Source organism: Pan troglodytes, chromosome 1 (assembly GCF_028858775.2).
Source record: "Pan troglodytes isolate AG18354 chromosome 1, NHGRI_mPanTro3-v2.0_pri, whole genome shotgun sequence".
Classification (NCBI taxonomy): Eukaryota; Metazoa; Chordata; class Mammalia; order Primates; family Hominidae; genus Pan; species Pan troglodytes.
In genome coordinates, this window is record NC_072398.2 from 81,990,896 (window position 1) to 82,015,022 (window position 24,127).

The following is a 24,127-nucleotide window of genomic DNA, read 5'->3' on the forward strand; positions in this document are numbered from 1 at the left end:
CCCACTCAGAGCACAGAGAAGAATCAAGTGTACTATCCACTGCATTACCCAGTGATCCTCCTAGGAATAAGAAGCGAAGGCGACCACTAGATTTTATAAAAACATGTCTCCATCTCCTTGTACTGGGTTTATTTTCTTCTCTCACCATGCTCTGTTTTTGTTTTTCTGCCTTCCAGAGAGGCCTTCTCTCTACTTTACATCTTGCCATTCTCACCACAATAAAACTCATTCTCTCTTTCTCTAGTTCCCTTTATTACTCTCAAGGGTTTTCCAAGTGTAATCTCCTGCTGTATTGTATCATAGGCCAAATACTTGTTTGTTATTTTTTATAATGAGACTATGATGGCATTGTCTGGAGGCACAGCTTTTGTGAAACAAGGTGAGACTGGCTCAGGATAATACATTTGTGTCTTTTAAAGTGGTTTTCTTCTAATATCCAAAAAGTTAAACATGACTAGAATAAAGAAGAACTATTTGCCAACATACCATTTTTAATGGAGACTCAAAACATTAAAAAAAAAAAATCAGAACTGAGCATTGCCAGGAGAGGTCAGACTTGCCATAGGATAGACTTTCTGGGTCTCATATGAAGCCTCTACAGACAGAAGCGTGTCCTATGTTCATGGCCTTTCTGGATGTAAACTGGAGTCTCTGACAAACTACAGTGCTTTTCCAAGCTCACCTCTCTAGCCTGTGATGAACACTGTCAAATACATTAAGTGAAACACCAAAGCTTAGAGGGCGCTGAGCAACAGAAAATGGTATCAGTTGGTCCAGCATTCGGACCTCGTATTCGTATTGATGGTTCTCCCCCTCTTTGCCTCCTCCCTACTCCACCTCTGCTGCCCTTATGCTTGGTACCTCTCATTTTGGCTCTGCCCCTCTGGAAGATCCTCTCTGTATCCTCATCCTTTGATGAGTGGTGGCAACGTGTGCCCTGAGCCCTATGCTAACGTGAGTGGTTTCTTTCAGTGTTCTCAGATTTTCCCCAGCTCAGTCCTCCCTCCTTTTCTGCAGCTTGGCCCTGGTTTCTTCTTGCCGGCGTCTCCAAGCAGCAATGATGGCTTCATCGTCCATTTCTTCCTCTTCCTCCCTGTCAGTGCTTCTCCGATACTGGGACCGCCGTCCAGATGCAAACCTCCCTTCTTCTCTGTTTTCTGTCCTCTCTTTCTCTCCCTCTTCTTCAGACCTCATAAAGCTCTGGGTGAACTTCCTCTTGGCTCCAAATTCAGAGAAGTCTGACTTGGATGACTCTTCCACATCTTCCCAGTCCCTGGACCTGGCCCAATTTGGGCGCTGTGGCTCTGGCGACTCTTCCCTTTCTGAGGACTCTGGGGTCCGGCGGAAGAAGTGGGGCTCTGGGCTCTCCTCTCGGGAACTTGAGGTCTCGTTGTACGTGGACCTGGAGAACTTGTGCATCTCTCTGCCCTCCCTGGTGGAGGAAGATGAGAACCGTGAAGTGCTTCTTACAGAGTTGCCATTTGCCTCGTGGTAGGAGGAGGTGTCCTGTTCCTCTGACTGGGATTTGGAAAACTTGTAACTGGAGGATTTAGACTCTGTCTCCCTGAGCAGGGACGATCTGGTGTACTTCCCTCTGGAACTTCCAGACCAGTCACTTTGGAAAGGAGGTTTTTCCTCTGTCCTGAGGCCACTGAGCCACTTATTAACACTGCTATCCATCTCTTTGCCAACTCTGCTGCCGCTTGCATAGTGATCACAGACAGCCAGGGAGGAGCATGTGTCTGTTTCAGGTTTCTGGGAATTACCGCGGGAAGAATATCGGAAGCTCCCTATGGCACTGTCAGTGTCCTCATCCCCATCACCCACACCATCATCCTCATCTTCCTTGACCTTCTTCTTCTTGAAGAGGGAGCTGCGTTTGTTGTCTGAGGCCAGCTTTTCCATTTTGTACTCAGACATCTTCTCCCTAAGCTCCATCTGCATCTCCTTCTCCTTGCGGCCAAGTTCCTTTAGGTCCACATTGTCAGTAAAGAGGCTGAAGATGGGCTTGCTGGTCCCCCTCACTTTGCTTCTGCAACTTTCCACGGGTGAGCTCAGTGTGGTGTTGCAGGACAGCACAGACTGCATGTCAGAGCTGGGTCTTGCCTGGCTCTGAGGCAACAGGCAGCCACCCAGGGAGGAGCTGCTCTGTCCACTAAGCATGGAGACTTGGTCATCCCCCAGGCAGCTGGCCGCTGGTACTGCCTTCATGCTTGCAACAGACGGTGAGCGGGACAACAGCAGCATTTCATTTTGCTTCTGAGCAAGGGTCTCGCTGACTACATTGGCAATCCAGTTCTGGATACTGGCAATGGAAATGGTGTCTCCAGGCCCCACTGGCAGGTTAGGCAGGGGTGTGGTGGGGTTGGAGGTTGAACACCCCGCTATGTTGCTTGCAGCCTGAGACAGGTGGGAGCGGTGGCTCTGGGTGCTCAGTACTGACGTCGTGTCCCCATCAGCACTGACTGAGGGGGCTGCAGACCAGAACGCAGACAGGGGAATGCTCCCGCTGGCGGTGGAGCTGTCCGCCTCCCAGCTTGCCATAGACTGGCTCTCCTCCAGCGTCTGCCGGCTTCTCTCCAGCAGCTCCAGCCTCCGTTGTCTCTTCTTAGCCAAGGCCGAGTCCTCCCCCTTGCTGAGCTCCACCACCTCCTCCTTGTTCTCACTGCCCACCTTCTCCTGGTGTTTCAGCTTCCAGGCCTGGTAGGCTGTCAGGCTGATGTCGGAGGGGTTCTTCTCCCCTACTGCCTCCTCTGCACCGGGCTCACTGCTGCTGTCTCCCGCTCCCAAGTCTTTCTTGTGAAATCCAAATTGGATTCTCTTGATCTTCCATCTTTCCAGGGCAGTGAGCTTGTCCTTGTTCCTGCTGCAGAAGTTGTAGAAGGAACTGGCCTCAGAGCCCACGCTGTCCTCATCATCCTCCCGCACCCTGCTCCCTGCTTCTGAGCTCCTGTCCGCCGCCTCCTCTCTCTTGCTCTTGGCGTGGTACCTCCGGGAAGCCTCCTTCTCAATCTCCAGCAGCCTCTCGTTCCATGCGTCCCAGGTGCTCTCCGAGGACATCGAGTCTGCGCGGCGCCTCCTGCCGTGGTCCGGGCGGTTCAGCTCCAGCTGCTGCTTCAGGACCCAGATGTCGTGGCTGCTCACGCTCTCCCAGGCGCTGCTCTCGCTCAGGGTGCGCCGCCGCCTCCCCACCGAGGAGCCAGCGTCGCTCTCCTCCTCCTTCTCCTCCTCCTCCTCCTCCTCCTCCTCCCTTCCCCACCTCCGGTACCCTTCTGCTTGGTACCTCTCGTTTCGGCTCTGCCACTCCTGGATGATCCTCTCCACGTCCTCGTCCTCGAGCTCCTCCCCACCCTGGCCAGCGGAGGCTGAGCGCAAGCCACCTCCATCCTGGGGGACCTTGTCTGAGAGGAGGCCCTGCCCCTTCTTCCACTGCTCGTACAGTTTCTCCTCCTCCTCCTCGTCTATGAGGGTGAGGGGCTTGGAGGCCTGGGTGGCCTTCCCCAGGGAGGAGCCACTCAGGTGGCTGGCGCTGTCGTCCTCCTCTTCCACCGTCAGGGCGTGCACTCTGGCCCCGAGCGTGCTCCCAGTGCCCTCGCCCTCCTCAGCCTCAGCTGATCCCCCCTCCCGGCCATAGTCCTCTTCTCTCTCCTCCATCAACTTCTCATTGAGCTCCCGCAGCTGCTTCAGGAAGCCGTCATTGGGGTAGATGGCCCGCTTCTTACGCACGGTCATCAAAGCCTCCAGGATGGCCATGTTGTGGAAGATCATCAGGTAGGCGACCACCAGCACTGCTGACCGGCTGATGCCCATTTCGCTGCTGACCAGGACTTTCCCTGAAATGAAAACACAAGAGAAAATGATGTAATGACAGTGGCTTCCTTGTAGTGTTCTTGTTTGTTTGTTTTCTTTGGTAAGTGCTGTTTTAATATGCTGCACTTAAGGTGTTTACTTTGCCTCTGAAGTTCATCCGGGCTCAAGACACAGGAGGGCTGAGCATCACTGACCCCATATTACAGATGGGAGACATCACAATCCCCACTGGCCCTGTATTTGAAACACTGGAGTGCATTTCTACTTTCTCCTCACAAACCGAGCAACAGAGGGAGGAGAAATACAAGAACAGGGGGAAGGGTGATAAAGCAGAAAAGGAATGAGAGGCTAAGATAAATGAATCACAGAGAAATAGAATCTTGGTGTTGGGAAGCATCATAAGTCACATCCTAAACTTGAGAATTCCCTTTACAACATCCCTGATGCTGGATCACCTGTCACACCTGTTATCCAGCCACTGCTGAATGCTTCCAGTGACAGGGAGCTCATTAGCTCACATGGACACATAGACACAACTCACTCCATTTTTGGATCACTCTAGTGCTTCAAATTTTTTTTCATATGTTAGGGAAAAGTATAAATTTCTGTAACAAGCATCCAGTACTCCTGCTCTGACATTATAAAGTCAACTATGGATATATTGTATGAAACAGGGCTTTTATACAAAAATCCTTAACAAGATTGCTATCATATTCTTCCCGAAATATATATATTTTTCTTTTCCTGGCTATTTTGAGTCCTTCAAACATTATTTGAACATCTTCTCATGTTCCCTTACTATTCTAGCTACTTTCCTCTAGGTCAAAACTTGAATTTATCAGGTTTTTTTTTTTTTTTTTTTTTTTTTTTTTAGGAGTTTGTACTCAGGATGGAGCAAGATATTTCAGGTTTGGACTGACTCACTCACATAGAGTAGAAAGGGCCCTTCCCCACCCTTGTTTGGGTCACTGGGGCTTTACTGATGCCATATAAACTTGCAATATGGGAGGATATGTCACACAATGAACTCAAGTTATCTTTTACATCCGTCAACTGAAACCTGTAAAACGTTTTTTAAAAACTGCAATTAAGTCATGTTCCTTTTAATGTGCAGTCATTTTTAAACTTAAGGATAATTTCACAAATTCCTACTAACATCTTTTGGTGGATGTCTGTTTTTATAGCCTACAGGAGCTTTTGCGAGTCTTGACTCTACCATTCAACAGATCAGTTACCTGCTCCTGGCCTCCTTTTCGGCTTTGCATCCTTCATGAATGTGACAAATATGCCTCCTATGCCTTCATTGTAATAGCTGTTTAAAATGCAGACAGGGACCACTGGAGACCTTCCTCCCTGCTCTCATCAATCTACTTGCCAACAGTCTTTGGGGATGTTTGCTAAATCAGTTAAAAATCCTCTCTAACAATATGAGATGGGAGGTGACTCTTTCAGTATTATATCTTTGCAGCAGTTAAGGTCATGTCTTGGTCACACAGGAGGTCAGAGACAGAAAATTCAGGGGACTTGAGGCCCAGTAATGATGAAAGGTGTTATTGCCAAGAGCCAGCAGCCACTAGAGGGAGGTAAATCAGCAGAGTCAAAGCCACAGGCCGGGGTGTGGTGGCTCATACCTGTAATCCCAGCACTTTGGGAGGACAAGTTAGAGGATCGCTTGAGGCCAGGAGTTTGAGACCGGCCTGGCAACATAGCGAAACCTCGTCTCTAAAAAAAACAAAAACAAAAAACCATGGCAAGCGCCTGTAGTCTCAGCTACTTGGGAGGCTGAGGTGGGAGGATCACTTGAGCCCAGGAGGTTGAGGCTGCAGTGAGTGGTGATTGTCCCATTGCATTCCAGCTCAGGCAACAGAATGAGACCCTGTCTCAAAAATAAACAAACAAGGGTGTGGTGGCTCACATCTGTAATCCCAGCACTTTGGGAAGCCGAGGTGGACGGATCACTTGAGGCCAGGAATTCAAGACCAGCCTGGCCAACATGGCAAAACCCTGTCTCTACTAAAGATACAAAAATTAGCTGGGCGTGGTGGAGAGCACCTGTAATTCCAGCTATTCGGGAGGCTGAGGCAGGAGAATCACTTAAACCCAGGAGGCAAAGTCTGCAGTGAGCTGAGATCATACCAGTGCACTCCAACCTGGGCAACAGAGTGAGATTCTGTTTCTTGAAAAAGAAAAAGAAAAACAAGCAAAAGCCTTATAAGGAGCATCTACAGAAGCACTTGTCTTTTTTCTCCTCTCATCCTCAGCCCAGGGCTTAGCTGTCCCTTACAAGGACCTCCCCTCCACCCTCTGACCAGGCTACCATATACTGTGGCTAGTCTCTAAGTCTCACTGGTTTTCTTTGGAGGTGGAATCACGAGACCAACTCACTTCAGGACACTTCAGGACATGACCAGCCAGTCTTCTTCATAGGAGCATCAAATACTACTTAGACTCAGTCTGGCGGAGACCAGGTTGGGGTGCCACATTTTTCCTGCTGTGTTCCTAGCACACTGGGACTCCTCTGAGGAGCCTAAAGGGCAGCCAGAGGGACAAGAGAGAGGCTGGGTGGGTGAGACTCAGGGATGTTTACCCACTTCATCCAAAGCAGCAACAGGATTTTCTGTCTTCTCTGTTAGAGGCAGGCTGATGCTGTATAGATTCTTCTCTGCACAACTCTAGGGGGCCTCTTCACATCAAAATCAAAATATCAAAATACACTTGGGTTATGGTGAAAATTTTTCCAACAGTAAAATGGTTTGAGGAAGGTAGTGTTTTTCTAATTAGCAGAGTTACCATTTTGATTACCAGCAGGGCTGATTGTGAAGAGGGTCCCTGTTTTTGAAATTTGAAAAGTACAGGCTGGGTGCAGTGGCTCACACCTGTAATCTCAGTACCCTGGGAGGCCGAGGTGGTGGATCACTTGAGATCAGGAGTTTGAGACTGGCCTGGCCAACATGGTGAAACCTTGTCAATACTAAAAATACAAAAATTAGCTGAGCAGTAGTGGTGCGTGCCTGCAATTGCAGCTACTCAGGAGGCTGAGGCCTGAGAATCGCTTGAATCTGGGAGGCAGAGGTAGTGAGCTGAGATCACATTACTGCATTCCATCCTGGGTGACAGAGTGAGACTCTGTCTCAAAAAAAGGACCTTCAAAAAAAAAAATTTTTTTTTTAAGAGTACAGCTACTGGGGAGAGCATCAGACTTGAGCAAGCCTGGATTTGAATTCTCTACACTCTCAGTATGCCTTTATATGGCAGGCAATTGTGCTATACCCTCCCAATTCGTAATTCCCCCTTTCTTCAGAAGGTATCCCCCTCCACACCCGTATTTGCCCAGAAGCCACCCCACTTGCCACCGCTGATGGAACTCAGGGTACACAAAAAGACCAGTATCTGACAAATTCGCCAGGAAATTTGGAAATGGGACTGAGGCAGGAAATTAGCTAGTTTAATGTCAGGCCTGTGGATGGCCATTTGCTATCTGAAGTAGAGAGAGAAAGAAGAGGGAAACCAAGAGTGCTGAGATTCTCCAGTCCTTGTTCCAGGCCTGCCCGGCGTGCCAGGCTCCTGTCTTTGGCTTCTTTCCTGCATCTTCAGAATTAATGCCTTTGCTGCTTGTGAAGGAGTTTGAGATGGTTTCCACCCACTAGCAACCAGGAGAATCTTGATTATTACACCGTGCACCATACAAAGTCACCACTTAATCTTCCATAGGTCTCAACTTCCCAGTGTGTACAATGTAAATAACAACACCCCCTCATAGGCTCTTTGTGATTATCATGTAAAACGCCGGCGCCAAGTGTTTCTTTCCCTGTTTTGGTCAAGAACTGACTCCCAAGCATCCTAAAGTAGAGAAAACCACAGGACCTAAGGCTCAGGGAGTAATTCTAGGGATGCGACGAGCTCTCTGTGGTGGAGTAGAAAGGACCCACAAAAGCAACAAGCACATCAACAATAAGGGCCTTTCCCTGCCTGGCAGGGAGAGTGAGGCTGAATCGGGAGGAGATGCCCACAGGGCGCACTGGCCCCTGCAAGGGATCTGGACACTCAGTGCTCCGACCTACGGTCTCCGGCCGGGGTAGCTGGCTCCTGGCCAGCATGACCCAGCCCGCCTTGGGTATGCTGCAGGGAAGGCAGCGCCTGGGTTACACCCGCGACAGGAAACTTCCTGCTGAGCCCTCGCGGCTCCTGGCACCGACTCCGCCTCCGCGTTTGGGCTCGTTCTTCCTCCCTCCACCCTCCAAGGCTGGCTATCGCTTCTGGGATGCGTTCCACATTCTGGGATCTGCCTCATCCGCCCTGGGATGCTGCGGGGGACCGCCGGCTCGTGGCCGTGTCCACACGCTGGAGCTATTGCGAGCGTACCCGCTCCGCCTCGAGGTCTGCTGGTGCGCGCCAGGACCTGTGAGCGAGGTGGGACACACTCCTTACGCCGCAGGCGACCGACAGACCCATTCAATCCCACGTTGGTCAAACGTCCTACATTTTAAAAGGAAGGAGTTTTTTGGCCGGGAGCGGTGGCTTATTGTAATTCCAGCACTTTTGGAGGCCGAGGCGGGCGGATCACCTGAGGTTAGGAGTTCGAGACCACTCTGGCCAATATGGCGAAATCCCGTGTCTACTAAAAATACAAAAATTAGCTGGGCGTGGTAGCAGGAGTCTGTAATCCCAGCTACTCGGGACGCTGAGGCAGAAGAATCGCTTGAACCCAAGAGACAGAGGTTGCAGTGAGCCGTAGATGGCACCATTGCACTCTAGACTGGGCAACAAGAGCGAGACTCCGCCTTAAAAAAAAAAAAAGGAGTTTTTAAGCATTGAAAAAAGGAGAAAACTGAAAACTGTATATATATGTGAGTGTGTGTATGTGTATATATATGTATATGTGTATACATGTGTGTATATATACACATACATACCTCTCTCTCTGTATATATATATATGTGTAATTTACACACACACATACATATACATATTTAAAATATGTGTATTTGGCCAGGCATGGTGGTTCACGCCTGTAATCTCAGCACTTTGGGAGGCCGAGGTGGGAGGATCGCTTGAGCCCAGGAGTTCAAGGCTATAGTGAGCACTCCAGCAGCCTGGGCAACAGAGCTGCATCCTGTCTCTAAAAATAAAAAGTAAAATTAATTAAAAAAAAGAAAATATGTGTGCTTGTATTTTCCCTTAGAAGTTACCCAACCTGGCCATTGGTGGTGACAGGCAATGCCCTTTCCAGGAAATCATTAACAATATTATTATAGCAATGGCTATAATTTTTAAAGCATTTATTGTGCCAGGTGTTGTCCCAAGGGAGTTATTTTATATGCATTTTTGAAACGTTATTCCTCACAGCAACTTTAGGATTTGATATTTTTGTCTTTGTTCTCTGCAGTTCCTAGGGCTAAAGGAAATGGCCCAAGGTCACATTGTATATACAGTGTAGCAAATCCTGGACTCAAACCCAGGTTTCTGGACACCATATCCTCAACTCTTCCCAGCCAGGCTGTCGGCCCCATTGCCTGGGCTCCACCTCTCCTCCCTGAGGCCTATGACCTCTGCAGACTAGTCTCATGTCACCTTTCACTTGGATATAGCAATAGCAACCCCAAAGCACTACTCTCTACCTTCCCAACTCGGTCTGTTCTCCAACGTGGAGGGAGGGAGTTTTCCAAAACATAAATCAGATCAAGGTGCCGCTCCAACTTCTTACCCTGGCTTTTAGCTTCCTGTTTGATGGGGGGCCTCTGCCACTTCAACCTTCATCCACCATGCTCATCGACACTGGCCTTTGATTCCTGAATACACCAAGCTTTCCACCTTTGGATCTTTGCACTACTAGTTCTCTTCTGCAGGAATGCTCTTCTTCCAGTTTTCCCATGGCTAGCTCTTTGTCACTTGGCTTAAATGTCCCACTGTCAGAAGGCCTCCTCCCCCATGCTCTCCAAGGAGCTAGTCAGTCACTCTAGCACATTGTTCTAGTTAGTCTCTGCCTCACACTTATCACCATCTGACATTTTTTTCTCTTTTTTTCATTTTCTGTCCCCTCTTACAGTGTAACAGTCAAAGGCTGGAAGCGTTGCCTGTGTCTTTCACCACAGTGCCTAGAATAGTAGCTGGCACTTGCTAGGCACTCAGTAATTACTTACTGGATGAATGATTATCCTGTCTTTTCTCCTTTTCTTAGAGAAAACAGCCTTCTTAAGACAGATACCCCTCACACACGCCAACTAATCAGGTTTTCATAACATTCCCCACATTACTTTTCCCCCCGTGGAATTCCAGCAGCCTGGAGCGGCAGATCCCTCTCACCTCTGTAAGTCAGCAGCGCCTCATCCAGGAACTCAGCCGCCTTCCGGAAATGCTGGGAAATGTCCACCTCAGGAAAGTCATCCACCTCTACACCCAGGTACTGGATCTCCAGGCCAGTGTAGAATTCGGGGCCAGTGTAAACGCCGGTGCCATGCGCAGCATTCAGAATGTGGGTGATTCCCAGCCTCTTCAGCCTCCCCTTGTTCACAGCCACACTCCTGCGGGAAGAGGCAGGGACCTGTTTGCAAGAGTCGGAACTAGAAAGGTGTGTCACCACTGTGACGGTGAGCCTGCCTCAGCCAGTCTAGGGCCACAGCTGGGCAAGTGCCTCCTTTTCTGCCCCTGGTTGTCTGGGGATCACTGCAAATACCATTATAGAAAGAGTTGATGACTTGGCCTCAGCAAAAGGGAGAAAAGACATGCAGTTAGGCAAGGAAGGGCGAGATGAAGAGGCCAACAAAATGATGTGTAAGGAAACATTTGAATGATCCAGAGACTTCTAGTTTAAAACCCCATGCCTTGGGAATGGACATTCATCAAGGCACAAAACTGGTAGGCACAAATAATAAAATTAAGTGTATTCCACATTGATATGGCATGCTATAATTGTCAAAATCCTTTCACATGCATTATTTTATGTTATCCTAACAATAAACTTAAGAAGTAGACAGGAACTCTAGTTTTATTCCCATTTGAAGATTATAAAACTCAATCTGAGAGCTCTTATAACTTCCCAAGATTGTGAAAGGAGAAAAAGACAACAAGAACTAGTGTTTTAGATTTCTAGTTCAGAGCTCTTTTTGCTGTAGCTGAATAAGTGCAGCTTAGTTTGAAGAGGCCCTGAGGACAGGTTGTCCGAGAAGGAACAAAAGCTTTTAGCTGAGGATACCTGGCGATGCCTGGGTTCTTAGTGACCATAAGATGAATGCTTCTGTATCTGAAGATCTATTTAAAGATCACTTAGGACTTGGTGCCCAGCTCTGAGGATCAAGTTCTAGGCAACTGATTACTCCTTGGTGAAGATAAGACCCACTGTTCAAAGCTGTTTTCCCTATTCCCTCCCCTGAGGCCAAATTTCCTCCTTTGCTTCTGGATATCTGGATAATTATACTGGGAAAACATCTCATTAAGTATTCGATGAGTCAGCAAAAATTTGTTTCACTAATTAACCAAGTGGTCGCAATTATGCACTGGCATCCTAAAGAAATAGGATGTGAGTGAGTTGTTTTTGTTCTGGAAACCGCTGATAAACTTTTAGAAAATAATAGTTTTTGGATTATAAAAACAATGTCTACTTTAGGAAACCTGTACAAGTTAAAGGAAATCTAAAGAAGAAAATAAAAACTGCTTGTAAAAACACCTCCCAGAGAGAAACATTGTTCACATTTTCTCACATTTCCTAACTGTTGTCTATGCAAAAACATGCACACACATACACATACATCTGTTGCTCAATTAGCAGCACACTGTACATGTCTTCTCTTGTAATCTAATTCTTTCTTACTGTATTGTGAACATTTTCCAATGTTGGTAATTACATATGCATGTCAGTATTATTGTCAATGGCTCCTAGTGTCCGGTTCTGTGGTAGCTACAGATGTCATGAGATGGTGAAGTCGGCAAGACTCTGTGGCAGGAAAGGAGGCCCAGAGGCCTTCTTGAGGGACAAGAGAGTCCTGGCAAGAGGGCAAAGGATAAGCAGTCATGGCGGCATCTTGCCTGGAGACCTCCAAATGCAGGTGGATGGAGGGGCCTTTCTCTGGGCTGGGGCAGGGTAAGTGGCTAGGCAGCCTCATTGTGCTGGATGGACCTATGGGCGCCTTTGGTGAAAGTTGGGGGAGTTTCGTCTGTCTCAGGCACTAACCAGAGGGTTAGGACAAAGGGTCATGAAGAGCAGTCAGACTCACTTCTCAGCTATGAAGACATTGGGCCAGACCTCATCCACCTCATTCCAGGGCGCCTCTTGGCGATCCTGAACCAGGGCCCGCTGTAGGTCCAGGACACACGGTGTATTATAGAGGCTGGTGTCATCCATCTTCTCCCTGACGCGGTTGTACAGGTCCTCCACCAGCAGCTGTTCAGCAGACTCCAGCATGCCTGGACACTCTGCGTCTGCTCTGACCCCCCGTGGCTTGAGTTCTAGAGGAGACAGGCAGCATTCTCATCAGAGAGTTAGGAACATCATGGCCTTCCTTGTTCCTGGGGAGAACATGCTCTTGGCCAGTTTGCTGCCAGGATTCTGGGCATGGACTGAATGCCAGCAGGATCTCCCAGGAAGGACTTTAATTGGGCCCAGGGTACCTGCTGCACTGGCCCAAACACTTGTAATCAGGGTCAGCAAGAAGACTGTATAGATGTGGGTAAAGGGGATCCAATTTCTTTTACTCCCTCCCATGCTTCTCTGAAGCTGGTCGATAATTTTTTAGACCAAGTTCCTTAAGTATTTGGTGTACTTTGATTCATACTTAATAACTCCCACAGTGCCCAGTACAAAGTGGATGCTCAGAAGTGTTTACCAGCCAGGCGTAGTGGCTCATGTCTGTAACCCCAGCACTTTGGGAGGCCAAGGTGGGCAGATGACCTGAGGTCAGCAGTTCAAGACCAACCTGACCAACATGGTGAAACACTGTCCCTACAAAAAATACAAAATTAGCCAAGCGTGGTGGCGAGTGCCTGTAATCCCAGCTACTTGGGAGGCTGAGGCAGGAGAATCACTTGAACCTGGGAAATGGAGGTTGCAGTGAGCTGAGAGCACGCCATTGCATTCCAGCCTGGGCAAAAAGAACGAAACTCTGTCTCAAAAAAAAGAAACCAAAAAAAAAAAAGGTAGAAGTATTTACCAAATGAGTGAATGGCATTCATTCATAGTATAATTCACTCTGTTAGTTTGACTCTTTTACATATGGATTGCAAATAACCCTGGGAAAAGTAAAACTTTCAGCAGTAATTTATGCAATATTGCCTTCTAATATACACCTAATTTACTGATTTATTTCTTGTATTGTCTTCTTCCCCCTACTAGAATGTAAGGACCTATGATTCTCAGCCTCCCAGCCCACAGATAGGTGGCAAAGGTTGGCCATGAGCTCTCATTCTAATCTCAAAACGTGACTCAGGGCCTTTCTGACAACAGGTCAGAAAAGCTCAGACTCCCAATGAACTCAAACCCCAATTCACTCACATCTGGGGTGAATCTTTATCTTCTAATAATATATTTGCTCACAGCTTATCAAATTTGGGGAAATGTAAGATGCTTTCTTTCTTTAAGTTAGACAAAAATAACAAAGAACAAAATCGTTCCTCTCACATGGTAGCCAAAATACTGAATAGAGAGAGAGAGAAAAAAGAAGCTGGAAAGATGTTTCCTCTGTGTTCCCCATAGCCTCTTGATGGCACCATCTCTTCCCTGATGGGCAGTCTCTGGGTGGGGGCTGCAGAGAGTCCAGCCACATTTGGAAGGTAGACTTGGTCCAGCCCCTCGTGGAATCTGCTCCTCCCAGGGGTCTGTAAGCAGGGCTTGTTGCTCATGGACTGCAAATCCAGGGAGCCTTGGGTTCTGCCTAGGGCTCAGGATTTCATTTCCCTTCTCTCTTCCCTCCTCTAACCCCCCTGAGGGACCCCCACATCCCTGCATCAGGGCTCAGCTCTAAACGTTCTCTGATCTCCGTTTCAAACGCAGAAAGAAGAAAACTCCTGCAATCCCAGAGCTCTATTTTGTTTAAAAATAGATGAAGTGTTCCTATTTTCTCCACTACCCAGTTTTCTCCCCTGGCTCTCCTGGGGTCTTTCATAGCAAATTCAGCCCGCTCTCCTTCCCGTGTCTACTTAGATGTCTTTCCCTTACTACATATAAAAAATGGGACTCCTGACACCTCATTAAAATACACAGTGTTGTCTTCCTCGGCTATTTATCTAGCAGGTTGTTGTTTCCATTTCTTTTCTTTTCAATTTAAAAACAAATGTCCCAGCCCTTCACCCCTGATGGCAACTCCTGCTTTCACTAGGTCTCTGGTTCACACTTCAGCCTCTGTAGAGCTTGCCTCTCTCCCTGCATCAATTTCTTTCTATTACCTGACATTTCTTCAGCAGAAAGTAAAGCCCACACATTTCTCCCCTACGCTCTCGGATGTGTGGCATATGCAGACTTTCATTAAAACGGAAGGTTTTCAGCACACATTTTCACCCCTGTAATCACTAGTGAGCATATATTGTTTTTTCTCTCCCTATAGCCCTTCAGCCACTAAGGCTAATGAAACTTGGGTTTGATGCCCCCAGAGAAGGGAAGAATAGAAAAGAGCCAGGATAAAACAAGGCATTGCACATCTTTTGGTTTCAAACTAGACTGAATGTCCATAGCATTCTATAGACTTGAAAGTGAAGCTTTCAAAGAGAGAAAATGTTTTTTATTTTTTTCTCCCCTCAATTCCTAAAGCTGGACTTTTACTTATCAAGAACCAAAACATGGAGAATGGTCCACAGAATGAAGCACAAAGCAGAGATGATGCAGAGTGGAAGGTTAGGGAAATTTCCAACCACAAAAGAGGAAGAAAAGACTTTCTAGAGCTATAGTGGTGCTGGGAGCAATTCAGAGAGAACTGGACCAGGGTGAAGACACTGCCTGGGTTAGTGGGCAAGATATCTTGGGACAAGATATCTTGGAGCAAGATAACAGAGACCCCAGGTATGGAAGAAAAAGAAAAAAAATCCCCCAAAGCAGATGGGTCTTTGAGAAGATGGGGCCTCCTAGAGTGCCCAGAACAGTGAGCAACAGCAAGTCAAATTTCTGGTTCTATGTGAAGTGTGCAAGAGGTCCAAATGTCCTCTAGAGATCCTGGTGGAGACCCAAATGGGTCAGGGGACCAGTACCAGAGTTAGAATGGACAAAGAGTAGCATGTGATTCTAATAATGAAAGACCAAGGAAAGGATTGTGGCCACTGGCGGTGGTTGAGAGATTAAGCCCAAAGGCCAGCTGGGCCCTGCTTCATCAGTGTGCACCTTATCCCACTCCACCCCATCTCACCAGAGTTGTGAGGCTACCCAGGGAGAAGGGAGAAGAAAGGGGAAGAAAGAAATTGCAAAAGATTATTTACTTAAAATTGATTAGAAAAAAATTCATCTAATCCAGTTAAGTATCTTTGAGTGAAAAATAACTATATGTTGTCTGCTTCAAAATTTTACTGTGTAAATATTAACATATTGAATATTGGGTGCTCCCCACCCAAGCCTTTCCCTCCTCCCCATGCATCCTTCAGTTTGAAGCATCTTTAAGCACTGGTGGAAGTGCAGGTCTAAGTCTAGACTCCCTTGGAAGAGAACCCTCTGGATGCTTCTGGCCATTTCTCGGGCTCTCAGGTCTGTGCCTCTGCCATAAGCCACCTCAGGACCCCTGAGGTAACCAAAAATTGAGCAGGAGGCCCTAGGGACAGATTGGTGCTGCCTCTCTGGTTGTCCCTGTTCACACTGATGCATAATTATTTCCACTTCCATCCTATCAAAGTTGAGGAGGTAGGGTTGGCAGAACTGCCTTCTGCAGATCTGCTCTTCCTAACGTGATGGGCAGCACCTGAGAGGCACATTGACATCTTCCAATGGCCCCCCTCTAAGGGTCTCCAGATGACCACTGGACTTTGCTTCCACCCAGCTTTTGATTGCATTACCTTCATTGATGATCTGTTTGGCTGCCATGGCTGAGGAGAGGTGAATGGGTTCCATGAAAATGCTTTCTGTTTCTGCATCTGAGACCATCGAATACCTAAGGGAAGAGGATATTCATGTGAGATAAGCCTGTAGCATCTGAACTGAAGGCATTCTTTTAGATGAGAAACCTGGTTTTGATTTTAGCAACAAGTGGGAAACAACGAGTGATCAAGGCAAAGCCTTCCTAAGTTTAAGGACCCAAGAATACAGAACACTGGGTATCACGTGACTCAGATGCCCACCCATTTTCAGATCACAGTTGGCACTGATGGTGTGTGATGTTTAATGGCATGGTGGTCTATGTTGTGGAGGCAAGAGCGTACGTCTACACTTGGGGGAACCCACCCTGATGTGGCTTCACTTTCTTGGATGTCCCACTGCTCATTTAAAAAATTTTGTCTCCTTTTCCTCTGCTATCAATCTACAGGGTGTCCTTAATTTTGCCTCTGCCAGTCTTCTGCTGGACTGCTGGGCTGAATAGGTTGCCACCACTCTTTCTGTTCCCTTTGTTCTCCATTCCTTCTCCCTGTTTGTTAGGGAATGGGCTAATGATGAAGAACTGGCATAGCACCAAGTGAAATGCTAAAGATGAACTCAAATGCACGGGTACTGATTCTGAGCACATGAAATCGAGAGTCAGGTTGAGCCCAGGGATGCAAAGAAAGTAACTTGGGTAAATGTCATGGCAATTTCCCAAAAATAATTCGGTGCAGTTGTCAAAAAAGACCTTTAGGAACATGGAGAATCTAGAGCAGAGACAAGACCTGGGACTGCACTATGGCGGTGGGGTTGGGACCACACCATAGTTCACTAGTAAACAACTTTCTAGTGAGTTGTCCTGTTCTCCAGGTGTTCAGATGAGCTTTGGGTCATTTTCTTTTTTCTGCTTAGTCTTTCCTTTAGGTCCATAGAGGGAGGATTTAATGGATACCATTTGTGAGTGCCTTCTATGAATTTAATTCTGACAAACCCTCCACAAATTAGATATTATTTTTATTCCTGCATTACCGAAGAGAAAATTGTGGCTCAGAAAGGTTAAGAAAATTGCCTAAGGCAGTAAGTAAATGGCAGAGCTAAGTTGAGAACATAGGGCAGTCCTGCTGTAGGTCCAGTGTTCTCTCCACAATACACAGATACCATTTAGATTAGAACAGGGAGGTGGATTGGTTGGTGGAAGCAACCCCAGCTGGATTCCCAGACTCAATGCAGACTTTGACAGGTAAGTACTTAAGAAATGCTTTATGGGAAGCCTAGATGCATGCATCAGATGAATTATGCTGAGTAAAGTTGAGTTGAGCAGAATCCCGATGAGCTGAACAAAGCTAACTTGAGCTGAGACAACTTGAGATTGAATTAAGTTGAATTGATTAGTAGAACAATTCTCTCGTGCATCCACAACATCAGAGTCCACCCTAGGGAGAATGGTGTGCTCAGTGTCAGCAAGCCCAGTGCTCTTGCCAGGAGAAAGAAGTAGCCTGGGACTCTACCCAGGACATGGCCAGACCTGCCTAGGCAACCTCAGGGACAGCATGATGTGGCATCATCATCCATAGTATCTGAGAGTTTTCTGATAGCAGTTGTGCTGGCTCATTCCTATTCTAGCACCAAGTACTCCTGTGACCAAAAATGCGTTTTCAAATATGTATGACTGCGGAGTGGGGGTGGATTAAGGGTGAGCTTTGTTCACTAGAGGCTGCATGGGCAGGTCTGGCCATATCCTGAGTAGATTCACAGGCTACTCCTTTCTCCTGGCAAGGTTATTTCCTTCTCCATGGCCTGGCTGACACTGGGCACAGCATTCTCCTGAAGTTGGACAACAATTTGTGGATGGTTACTACAAAATAATTGTTCTGCTAATCAACTCATTTTTTTATATTTCAGTAGGTTTTTGGGGAACAGGTTTGGTTACATGGACATGTTCTTTAGTGATGATTTCTGAGAGTTTGGTGTACCCATCACCAGAGCAGTGTACACTGTATCCAATGTGTAATTTTCTATCCCTCACCCCCTCCCGTCCTTCCCTTCAAGTCCCCAAAGTCCATTCTATCATTCTTATGCCTTTGCCTCCTCGTACCTTAGCTCCTACTTATAAGTGAAAACATACAATGTTTGGTTTTCCATTCCTGAGTTACTTCACTTACAATAATGGTTTCCAATTCCATCCAGGTTGCTGCAAATGCCATTATTTTAGACCGTTTTATGGCTAAGTATTATTCCATAGTATATATATATATTTGTGTGTGTGTGTATATATATATATGTACCACATTTTCCTTATCCACTTGTTGACTGATGGGCATTTGGGCTGGTTCCATGTTTTCACAATTGTGAACTGTGCTGCTATAAACATATGCGTGCAAGTATTTTTCACATAATGACTTCTTTTCCTCTGGGTAGATACTCAGGAGTGGGATTGCTGGATCAAATGGTAGATCTACTTTTAGTTCTTTAAGGAATCTCCCTACTGTTTTCAATAGTGGTTATACTAGTTTACATTCCCACAAGCAGTGTAAAAGTGTTCCCTTCGCACCACATCCATGCCCACATCTAAAAGTTTTCCAAACTTTTAGATTTCTCTTCTTTCTCAGGAACACTGATTATTCTCAGATTTGGTCATTTAACATAATTCTAAACTTCTTGGAGGCTTTGTTCATCTTTCAAAAATTCTTTTTTTCTTTGTCTTTGTTGGATTGGGTTAATTTGAAAACCTGGTGTTAGGAAAATAAAAACAAGAGAGCAATGGAGAGAAAGCATCTCAATGGCCAAACAGGTTTATTCACAGGAATAAGCCTGCAAGGGGTTTCCGTCAGGAATCTGGTTGAGACCCTGATAGCTTAAAGCTGAGGTTTTTATAATAAAGTTTCTACAAGAGAGGGGTTGGGGAAGTGCTGGAAGGTTGGAACTGTAAGGGGCTGGGAAAGGTTGTGGTAAGGGCCAGTCGGGCTTTGTTGTGGTCAGGGTTGTTATGCTCCGTTAAAGGTACCGGTGAGGTTGACATTTGCTTTGTTTCTGGAAACACTGTCACCAAGGTAGAAAACACAATCACCAAGGTGGAAAAATGGCATTACTATTGTTAATTCTCACACCTTGTCTTTGAGCTCTTAAGTTCTTTCTTCTACTTGTTTGATTTTGTTGAAACTTTCCAGTGTATTTTGTATTTCCCTAAGTGTGTCTTTCATTTCCAGAAGTTGTGATTTTTTTGTTGTTGATGCTATTTTTCTGGAGTTTGTTTTGTTCATATCCTGTATTATTTCTCAAATTTCTTTAAGTTGATTTTCACCTTTCTCTGGTGTCTCCTTGAGTTGCTTAATAATTGATCTTCTGAATTCTTTTTCTGGCAATTCAGAGATTTCTTCTTGGTTTGGATTCATTGCTGGTGAACTAATGCGATCTTTTGGGGGTGTTAAAGAACCTTGCTTTGTCATGTTGCCAGAATTGTTTTTCTGGTTCCTTCTCATTTAGCTAGACTATGTCGGAGGAAAGATCTGGGGCTCAAGGGCTACTGTTCAGATTCTTTTGTCTCATGTGGTGTTCTCTTGATGTGGTGCTCTCCTCCTTCCACTAGAGATGGGGCTTCCTGAGAGCTGGACTGCAGTGACTATTATTGCTCTTCTGGGTCTAGCCACCCAGTGGAGCTACCAGGGCTTCAGGCTTGTACTGGGGAGTGTCTACAAAGAATCCTGTGATGTGATCGAGCTTCAGGTCTCTCAGCCATGGATACCAGTAACTGCTCCAGTGGAGGTAGTAGGGGAGTGAAATGGACTCTGTGAGGGTCCTTGGTTATAGTTTTGTTTACTGCACTCGTTTTCTCAAATGCTGGTTATGGTAGCAGTGAAGTTGTCATGTGGACAGACTCAGGACCTCTGGTTAGCCAGGATGTTACAGATGATAGAATTAGCTGTTGTTTTCTCCTTTCTTAGAGCAGCATTGTTCTTTTATGAGTTGTTGTAATGGTTTGAGCTGGTTGACCTCCAGCCAGGAGGTGGCACCTTCAGGAATGCATCAGCTGCGGTAGTATAGGGGGGAAACAAACTTGTCCTAAGGTCTTCTGGATAAATATTCAGGTTTCTCAGGTGATGGATGAGGCCTTAGAGCTTCCAAGAGATTATGTCTTTTGTCTTTGGCTACCAGGGCATGTAGAGAAAGACCATAAGGTGGGGGCAGGGTTAGGTGTGTCTGAGCTCAGACTCTCCTCGGATGGGGCTTGCTGTCGGGGATGGAGGGTGTGGTTCTCAGGCCAAAGGAGTTATGTTCCCAGAGGGATTGTGGTTGCCTCTGCTGCATCATACAGGTTGCCAGGGAAGTGGGGGTAAAGCTGGCAGTGGGTGCCTCACCCAGCTCCCACACAGCCAGCAAGGCCAGTCTCACTTTCACTGTGCCCCACCAACAGCACTGAGTTTATATTTAGGCAGCCGGTAAGCAGGGATGAGATCTTGCCCCAGGCTATAAGCCTCCCTGAGGAGAAAGCAAGCAGAGCTTTCAGGCCCTGCCACTACCCCACTGTGGTGGCTTCTGTGCTCTTGTTTGCACTTCCTGTTTGCCATTCCCCCATCCCCATTCTGCCCTGGACAATTTACACTTGGTTGAAATTATTACAAAGTTCAGCTGGAAGTTTCCTTCTCCCTGTGGTCCTTCCCCAATACCCCTGGCTGCCCTCCCCAAGGACCCCTGTGAGATAAAGTCAGAAATGGCTTCCCTGGGGACTGAGAGTGCTTACAGGGCTCTTCCTGCTGCTGCTTCTACTTTTATACGTTTCTCAGCTCTCTAAATTCATTTCACCTCTAGGAAAGGTTAAATCCTTCTCCTGTGATCTGGATTTTCAGGTTCCCCAGTGAGGATGTGTGTTTGGAGGCAGACTTTCCCCCTCTCACACTTTGGGCATTCACAGTTTTTTGGCTATCTCATGATGTTTGCAGAAGCAAGCTGCTTCTTTGAAAGGGTCTGTGAATTGTTTCAGTTTTCCTGGTATGTTCCTGTGGTAGTTCTTGGAGCAAAGGTTCATGATGTGAGTCTCTATATGCTGTTCTGTTCATCCAAGTGGGAGCTGCAAGTTAGTCCTCCCTCCTATCTGCCATTTTTCCCCCCATAACTCTAATCAACTCAATTTAATTCATTTCCAAATTATTTTGGATGTTAAAACTAGAGAGGCCTTTAGAGATCTCATTGTTTGGTGAAGATAATAGAGTTTTACGATAGCGGTTGTGTTGGCTCATTTCCATTCTAGCACTAAGTATTTTCTGTAATGAAAAGATGCATTTTCAAACAAACATTATTGGGGAGTGGGGGTGGATTAAGGGTAAAGTTCATGGGATATTATCTTTTGGTGTGAAAACTAGAGAGATCTTTGGAATCTCATTACTTGGTGAAGACAGTAAAGACTTAAACACCTAGTGGGGGTGGCAGTGAGCTCTATAAAGGTACAGATTAGGTGGATTAGGTGGTCTTATTTACCTGTGTCTCCAGCAGATGGAAGGTGATCAGTCAGGGTTTGATGACTGAGTGAGTGGATGTACAGACAGATGGGTAGATGGATGAAGAGCTGGATGTCTGGATGAATGGATGGACCATGGTAAGGCTGGGCCAGGTGTCCACATACAACCTAGGGGATCAAACCTGATGATTTCCAAGGGCCTGTAGTCTCTGGCCCTTCCTCCTCCCCAGCCTCAACTTGCACTGGGTTCTCTTTGGCTCACTCCTTTCCAGTACACTGGTCTTCTTTTGGCTGTCATTCTCACCAAGTTCCTCTCTGCCTAGGGACTTTGTAGAAGTCCATTTCTGCAGCCTGATGGTTAGTCCTCTCCTGCTTCCCTCATTTTTCAGATTTTAGTTCAATCATCCCTTCTTTAGGGAAGTCTTCCTTGATCTTGCACCATACACCTGTTTTTATGGCACTTCTATCAGATGTGATTTTACACTTATTTATGAAATCATTTGATAAATATTGGTCTCCTACACTAGATCATACCCTCTATGAAGGCAAGGACCATGACTGGGTATTTTGTTGACCATTGTGTTCCTAGCACCTAGGAGAATGTCTGGCACACAGTAAATGTTTCATAGATAATTTCTGACTCACTGACTGAATATGTCTTCAATAGAACTATGCTTAAGGGAATGTGGCAGTTACAACAGTCAGCAATAAGATCTATCAAGTGTTTGCTGCATGCTCATCATTTTACTGGGACACCAGTAGTAAGTCTCAAAGCAAAAGCAGGATCTTGGCTGTGTCCTCTCCATGCCTACTCTCTGCCCTTCAGAGGCCAAGATGTATACAATATCTGAGGCCTATGTTAGCAATTAGTAATTTTTTCTTATGGTAGAGTAATGGTCACCCCAGATCTGTGATACTTCTTGCCTAGAGAGGTGGGGTCTATGTCTACTGCCCTAGAATCTGGGTAGTCTCTGTGACTACTCTGACCAATAGAATGGAACATGGTGGAAGTGATAATTGATCAGTTTTTGAACCCACGTCTTGAGGGAAGCTTTCCTTCTTTGGGTCTTGACACTCTTTTTCTGGGAACTCCTGAGCTGCCATATAAGAAGTCCGACTACCCCCAGAACACCAAGCTAGAAAGGCCACTGGTCAACAGTCCCTGCTGAGCTCCCAGCCAACAGCCAACCATGTGAATGATCCTCTTAGAAATGGACCTTGCAGCCCATCAGGCCACTCCAGCAGATGCCATATGAAACAGAAAAACTGCCCGGTCAAGTCCTGTCCAAATTCCTGACTCACAAAAAGGGGAGCAAAATGAAATTATTGTCCTTAGTCATTAAGTTTTGGGGTAATTTGTTAAGCACCAATAGATAACAGGAATAGTGCTATTCCAAGGGCTAAGAAGCAAGTTTTAAGCAAATGCTTAGGCACTCTTCTCCTCAATAGTGATACACAACCTATAAATATCAGTGACTGAGGCAAATATGTTACAGATGGGAAGCAACAACAAAATAATGCCAATATGGTAGAGCAAACCTTGCCTCTATAACAGACCTGGTGGACATTCTGAGCTCCAAGGGTTCAGGACAGCTAGTTTTCATATAACAATATTTCATAAAACTAGAATCAAAGCCCCAGATTTTATATAAATGTGAGCAGTCATATTTTCCATTTCAACAATATTTATTAAGGGAGTTTTATTATTTTATTTTTCAGTAATTAATACTATTTATACTCCTATTAACAAAACATTAATCATTTTATTTATTAAGGGTCAGTATTATGTAAAATGAGGTTTGGGGCAAAACCAAACCAAACAGATCCATGTTGAGAATTATTGTATTACTGTAGGGATTACAAGGGCTTCTTCCTTGCACAGCACCACATTTCTCCTACTTGGTCAGTTTTCTTTGTTCCTTTGTGTCCCAAAGAGGCTTTCTCACATCTCTAATCAGTATTCCAAGCAACTGACACAGACTGAAAATAGACACAGGAGGCGCCCTTACCTGTCAGGTGTGCAGAAAGGCCTTGCAAGGAACTCAGCAGGTGGGACTGCCAGGATCCTGGCCTGGGATTATCCATCCGGGAGCACTCCATCCTGCCACTTTCCCTAAACAACGTTGACTTTAAATTGTGAGGATTTGGTTTTAAGTAACAAATACTGAGAATCAAGAATCTGTCCTAAATATACCTACACTCTGAGGCTGTGGGTTTGATAGGGGAGAATTTGAAAAGAGAAATCACTGTGAAACATCTTTCCTTCTTATGGGCGGTAAAGATTGAAGTTCGGCTAATGAGTCAGCAAACCTGAGAAATCATACGTGAAGAGCCTACCCGGTATACTCTTGAGAAGCTGGCAGCTTTGTAATTGAGAAAAGAGGGGGGATGAAGAACAGATTTCCTCCTCAGCCCCACGAAGTTTCTGTCTTTGGCTGCTGATGCTAAAATGTGAGCAACATTAAACTCTGCTCCGTATTACCCAGTGTGGAATGTACAATGTAGATTACAAATGCTTTTACGAGTCAGCCACCATGAGGGGGAGATGTAAACCTAATAGTCATAAAACTGTTTGCCACAGACACGGTTTATTAAGTCTAATAAAGAAAGGTGTGGGGGCAAGACCTAAAACGGACGCTTGTTTTCCACAGAGAAGGAGGACTGCAGAAATAGAAAAGAGGAAGGAGGGAGAGACCTGAACAACTGGCCCTGTTTATATTTGCAAGGTCAGTGAGATGGCAGCCCTAGAGGTTTTGATTTATGACTATGTCTGTGTCCCAACTGGCATACCTGAGATGGAGTGAGATGACACTCACACCCTGATTAGAAAGCAGTGAGGGCTGGCTGTTCCAGAAAGACAGGCAGGGAAAAAAAGGACCTAGGAT

At 46.2% G+C, this 24,127-nt stretch overlaps 1 protein-coding gene across 1 annotated transcript in view; it reads right to left on the bottom strand.

The window, feature by feature from the left end:
• Nucleotides 1-471: 471 nt before the first annotated feature.
• STYXL2 (serine/threonine/tyrosine interacting like 2) overlaps nt 472-24,127 on the bottom strand; it is a 34,887-nt gene continuing 11,231 nt past the window's right edge. The window contains exons 3-6 of the mRNA XM_513970.9: nt 15,772-15,866; nt 12,021-12,252; nt 10,114-10,331; nt 472-3,833 (exon numbers count right to left, since the gene is read on the bottom strand). Coding sequence (XP_513970.5) covers nt 994-3,833; nt 10,114-10,331; nt 12,021-12,252; nt 15,772-15,866 — 3,385 coding nt within the window. The 3' untranslated portion in view covers nt 472-993. The remainder of the gene's footprint in view (nt 3,834-10,113; nt 10,332-12,020; nt 12,253-15,771; nt 15,867-24,127) is intronic.